Source organism: Protopterus annectens, chromosome 1.part2 (assembly GCF_019279795.1).
Source record: "Protopterus annectens isolate FY-2018-M chromosome 1.part2, PAN1.0, whole genome shotgun sequence".
In the NCBI taxonomy this organism is placed as follows: domain Eukaryota; kingdom Metazoa; phylum Chordata; order Ceratodontiformes; family Protopteridae; genus Protopterus; species Protopterus annectens.
Window position 1 is genome coordinate 634168146 of NC_056727.1, and position 6000 is coordinate 634174145.

At 45.0% G+C, this 6000-nt stretch overlaps 1 protein-coding gene across 1 annotated transcript in view; it reads left to right on the forward strand.

The window, feature by feature from the left end:
* SCCPDH (saccharopine dehydrogenase (putative)) overlaps positions 1-5681 on the forward strand; it is a 283335-nt gene extending 277654 nt beyond the window's left edge. Inside the window, exons 7-8 of the mRNA XM_044060187.1 lie at positions 5397-5516; positions 5604-5681. Coding sequence (XP_043916122.1) covers positions 5397-5516; positions 5604-5681 — 198 coding nt within the window. The remainder of the gene's footprint in view (positions 1-5396; positions 5517-5603) is intronic.
* The last annotated feature ends 319 nt before the right edge of the window (positions 5682-6000 follow it).

The window sequence follows — 6000 nt, forward strand, 5'->3', positions numbered from 1 at the left end:
TCGGATGTTCTGAAGAAACGGAAGGATAAGGACTGCGACAGGCCTCAAAGTTAAGTCCTCTGATGAGGTTAAGTTGGTAGTCAGTCAGGCGGTAGACAGTGAGATGCCTTTGCAGTCCGCAGATGTACAACCACGGGCCTTGCTTGAATCTGAGTCCCTTAGACCTTCGGTCTCCGTTTTGCCTTCCGACCCGTCGCCGGTCGCCTCTTCTGCTGGAGCCGGAGACGCTAAGCTGACTCCAGTGTCCGAGGCCTCCGTTTTACGTTCTGACAGCAAACGTCTTCCTTCAACCTCTGCTGCAACTTCGGCTATTGCCAGGCCTCCTGAGTCCTTCAGGCTTGCAGGTAAATCTTCCATTCATAAGCCTGTGAAAAGGCAGGCTCCAGCTGCTTCTCGTTGTCCTCAATCCCAAATGGTTAAAATGGCTAATGATGTGCTGACTCTTATTAGGGATTCTATGCCTCCTCCTTCTAAAAGGAGTAGGGATGTTTTTCCTGAGGTTTTGTCCTGCTTAGGGTCTGATTCATTCAGCATTTCTGCTGATGAAGAGGAATTTTCTCAGGCTTTGTCTCCTTTTGAGGATTCAGATGCAGAGGAGTCTGTCCCTTCAGCCTCCCCTCCAGAGGATTAATCTTTTGGTGATGCTTTAAATACCCTCAGGGAACATTTTAAATTGGAAAGTCAGGATTATCCCCAATCCAAGAAACAGATTAGGGAGTTTATGGATTTACCTCAGCATAAGCCTCTTGCTATTCCCCCTGTGTTGGAAGTTGTTGATGTTTTTCTGGAAAATTCCTGGTCTCCAAATTCGGTTCCTCCTGCTCCCAGGAAGCTTGACAGGTCTGGCAGAGTTCCTGATTATCATCTGTTTCTTTTCAGGAATCCTTTGGTGGATCCAGAGGTTATTTCTCAGGGCCCTAAAAGAGTTAAGGCCACTGTTACCAGGAATCCTGTTCCTTCTGACAGGGAGTCTAGGAACCTAGATAGGTGGGGCAAGAAGGTTTATACTTCTGCCACCCTAGCTATTAGGGCTACCAATTGTCTATTTCATATGTTGAAGTACCAGCAGCACACATTGGAGTCTATTAAGTCTAGGATAGGAAGTGTACCTCTTTTGGCAGAGAGTAAAGACATGCAGGATTTACTGAATTCCGCCAGTCTGGTCAATTAGCATTCCTTGCATTGTGGTTTTGACATCCTTGAGGCCTCCAGCAGAGCTACAGCTACTGGATCTGTTATTAGAAAGCACGTTTGGCACAGAGAACAGCCTCTTCCAGAACCTGTCAAGGCTAAGCTTTTGGCTGTACCTTTGCAGAAAGACAGTTTTTTTGGCAGCAAAGCAGAGGAGGTACTGAAGAAGATAGAGGATAAGGCCAAGTCCATGCAAACCGTTAATGATTTTCTGCAAGTTCAGCCCCCTTGCTTTAGCAGGAATTACCCTTCCAAGAGTTGGACCTTTCCTGATACCAGCAAACAGAACCGTTCCAGGACTAGAGGTTACAAGTCTTCTGGGGGGCAGGAGGCTACCCCTCAAAGGTCTAGGCGTTGGCAGGCTTCCACTTCTAAAGGGGGAAGCTCCAAGCCTGCATCTCAATCAAAACACACACAATGACTTTTTGCAACTTCTGCCTGTTCTTGCTTGCTGGGAGAGTCCTTTAGGTGGAAGGTTGGCCCTTTTTGCAGATGTGTGGGCCACTATCACAGACGACAAATGGGTGCTCAGAACGGTGTCCCTAGGGCACAAGTTTTCTTTCCGCATCTTTCCAGCTCCCAAGGGATTCCCGGACGTCCCTCCAAACCAAAGGGCAGAAGTAGAAAAACAAATTTTGCCTCTGCCTCATCTGGGAGCAATAGAACCTGTTCCTGCTCAGCAGGTAGGCCAGGGCTTCTATTCCAGGCTTTTTCTAGTTCCAAAAAAGAAGGCACCTGGCGTCCTAGCCTGGATCTTTCCATTCTGAACTCTTCTAGTGATTCTAAAGTTCAAAATGCTCACTCTGCATCAGTTAACTACCACTGCTTGAAAAGGATTCCTGGCTGGTAACCTTGGATCTCAAAGAGGCTTATCTCCACCTTCCTATCAGGGAAAGTTGCAGGCAGTACCTTCGTTTCAGAGTGGGCGAGCAACAGTACCAATTCTCTGCGCTGCCCTTTGGCTTATCTACTGCTCCCAGAGTCTTCACAAAGTGCCTGGCCCCAGTCATTGCTTTTTGCAGGCTGAAGAAAATTCAGATTTACCCATACTTGGATGACTGTCTGATTCAAGCAAATTTTCAAGAACAGCTGTTAAAGGATCTGGAATTAGTAAAGACTCTTCTCTCTTCCCTGGTTTACACTCTCAGTGGAAAAATTGAAAATGGTACCATCCAAGGAGTTAACATTCCTGGGAGTGAATCTGAACACAGCCGCCCAGATGATATATCTCACCCAGGAGAAGCAGACAACTCTTTCAGTTTACTTCAAGGACTTGGCAAGCCTGTCCCAGCTCCCTGCAAGGAAATACCTGCAAGCTCTGGGATTCAGGGCATCTTGTATTCTCATGATTCCATATGCAAGACTGCATAAGAGGAAATTGCAGTGGTACCTCAAGAACATTTGGTGTCAACAGACAGAGGACCTGGATTTGATGATTCCTCTGCTTCCATCTCTGCAGATGGAGTTTCTATGGTGGGCAACAGCCTGTCTACAAAACAAGGGCATGCCTTTTCGGACACCTCCTGCCACTCAAGTTTTGACTACAGACACATCGGACTATGCCTGGGGAGCGCACCTGGATGGCAGATGCATACAGGGACGTTGGAACGCCCAGCAGATGCACCTGCACATAAATCTAAAAGAGTTGATTGCAGTTCAGCAGGCATTATTAGCTTTCAAGCATCTTCCTTCTCCAGGGACCGTGCTTGTTAGAACAGACAACACCACAGTCAATGTGGTACATCAACAAGCAGGGAGTGACTCACTCTTACCCCCTGTGCAGACAAAGCATGAATCTTTGGTCCATGGCAGCATCCCTGGATCTTCATCTCCTAGCTCAGTTTCTTCCAGGGGAGGCTCAGTGCTTTGGCAGACCAGTTGAGCAGGCAAACCCTGGATCCTCACGAGTGGCAGCTGAACAGAGCAGTCTTTTACAGCATCATTCAACATTGGGGCACTCCTCAGGTAGATCTTTTCTCCTCCCCAGACAACCATTTGCTACCTCTCTTTTGCACCAGACAACAGCACAGCAGAGCCTGTAAAGTGGATGCTCTGTCCTTCCCTTGGACGTTGCTACCAGTGTACACCTTCCCTTCTCTCCCTCTTCTTCCCAGAGTATTAGTGAAGGTAGGGACAAACGTTCAAGCACGATTCTCATAGCTCCAGACTGGCCCAGACAGCATTGGTATTCACTGCTTCGCAGTCTCTCCCATCTTCCTCCTTGGCATCTTCCTCTGAAGCCAGGTCTTTTGGTTCAGGGAAGGGGAAACATTCTACATCTTCAGTCTCTTCATTTGGCAGCATGGCTGATTGTATGACTCCTTCCCTTTCTTCCTCTCTTTCCCAACAAGTGGTTGATGTGCTGAGGGAGGCCAGGAGGCCTTGCACTAGGAAATCTTATGCTGGCAAATGGGAAAGGTTTTCTCCATGGATGCAGGCTAGAGGGGAGTTTGCTTCTCAACCTACCTTTCCTCTGATCCTGGAATACCGGACTGATTTGCTTCAGGGTGGTCTTTCTTTTTCCTCTATCAAGATCCATGCTTCAGCTATCTTTGCTCATTGTTCTTTTGGAACAGCCCATTTTCTCTCATCCCCTGATGAAAATATTTCTCAGAGGTGCTTGCAATTTAAAACCTCCCAGAAGAGCACCTATTCCAGCCTGGGATCTTAATTTTGTTCTGGAGAAACTCACTCTCTTCCTTTTGAGCCAGCTGCCTCTACAGATTTAAAGTTTCTCTCTTGGAAAACTGTCTTCCTCTTTGCTATTACTTCAGTAAGGAGGGTTTCGGAGCTGCAAGCTTTGATGGCTGTGGAGCCTTTTCTTATTTTCCATGCAGACAGTTTCTGTGAGGATTAGTCCTTCCTTTGTGCCTATGGTGGTTTCCAGTCTCACTCTTAATCAGTCCATACACCTTCCTACCTTCTTTCCTAATCCTCGCAATAGAGGTGAAAGGATCCTACATTCTCTTGATGTGCACAGACAGCTCAGGTTTTACTTGGACAGGACTAAGGACCTTCGGAAATCAGCACAGTTATTGGTCAGTTTTGCCCCTGGAGCCCAGGCCATTTCTAAACAAAATTCTAAATGGATTACACATTGCATTACTTTTTGTTATTCCTTTCATGGCAAAGGTCCACCTCAAGGAGTTAGGACCCACTCTACTAGAGCGGCTTCCACTTCTGCAACCTTTCTAAGGGGTGTCCTTACTAAAGACATTTTGGAGGCTGCCACATGGTCTTCTGTTCACACCTTCACAAAGCATTATAATTTGCCTCTGTTTTCCAGAGCCAGGGCAGGGTTTGCCACTGCAGTGTTGCAGGGCGTTATCTCCAACCCTTGATGCTGTTGGCCCCCCCCTTTTTTTTTTCTCTGGGCTTTGGTAATCAACCCATCTGTTAGGACTGCAACAGTGAAACACAATGAACATAGTACAGTTGTGTACACTTCCATAAATGTAGATGTTCGAATGTATTCACTGTTGCAGTCTTGGTTTCCCTCACTGTTTCCCCTTTGGTGGTCCTCTCCTATTCTTTTTTCCTGAGGTACAGGCTTAATTTCTTATTTGTCAAATTGGTTTTTGGTTTAAGCCTTATTTTTTCGGGGCTCCTGACTGTTATGGCAAGAAAGACTGAGGAAGTGACATCGGCTGCCTCCTTTTGTATCGGATGCCCTGACGTCCTTTACAACCGACATCATTTTTGCTACCTTTGGTATTCTGGCCGACTGAGGGCTACTGGGAGCCAGATATAACCCATCTGTTAGGACTACAACAGTGAATACACTCGAACATCTACATTTATGGTAAGTGTACACAACTGTACTTTCTAGCCATAACACTACAGAAAACTGGCAAACAGGTTCCCTAGCTCAACCATACAAGAACATACTGCTTACATATATGTACATTTAAGGTTCACAGAGAATGTGACTCCCAACTGCTTATTTATTCTTTTGATAGCCATGCATGGTTCCGCATTCTGTCTTTAGTATTGCCTTTTATTATTTCCTTAGTTGTATTGCAGCCTTTGGGTCTGGATGCCTCTCCAATTTCATTGCGTCTTCCTGGCTGTGACTTGTACTCATTATTTTCCTATTTTTGACATGACTTAACTTATTTCAAGAGATAAGTATAATATCCGTATGTACCTACTTGGAAATAGCCATGCTTAAACAGAAATCTAATTTTTTTTTTTTTCCATTTTAGACACAGTATGGTGCCTATGTAGGTGTGGGCGGTGTCCCCTCTGTTGTAAAGCTGATGTTTGCAGGCTTGATCTTTTGGATTTTAGCCAAGTTCAGCTTTGGAAGAAAACTCCTCATCACAGTAAGTGATCACACTTGAGTTGAAAGTTTGTCTTGCTAGGAGAAGCATGTTAGTAGCAGGAAGTACTTGACTGATGTTTTTGTTCAGTTTCCAGAATTCTTCTCATTTGGACATTTCACAAAGCAAGGACCATCAAGAAAGCAGGTATGGACTAATGCAGTGTGAAAGTTGTGTGGTAGACCTTATTTGTTCAGTTTAGTTTTAAGTAAATTTTAAGCATCATGGTGTGCATTTTGCTTTCTTTTTAATGAAATCAGTTTATTCATACTTCGTGTATCTAGCTTCTGTCAGTAGTACTGCAGCCATGATTAACAAAGAATAGCTGCATAAAATGCCATTTGATAATTTCAGAGAAACACAAATGTAGACTGCACAAATCAGTTGCATTACAAAATTCTGAAGGTGTATCTTTTTCTCTTTGGTATATCAACATGGCTTTATTTGGCATTAACAGCCCCTCATAAGTTATTTTACTTGCATATTT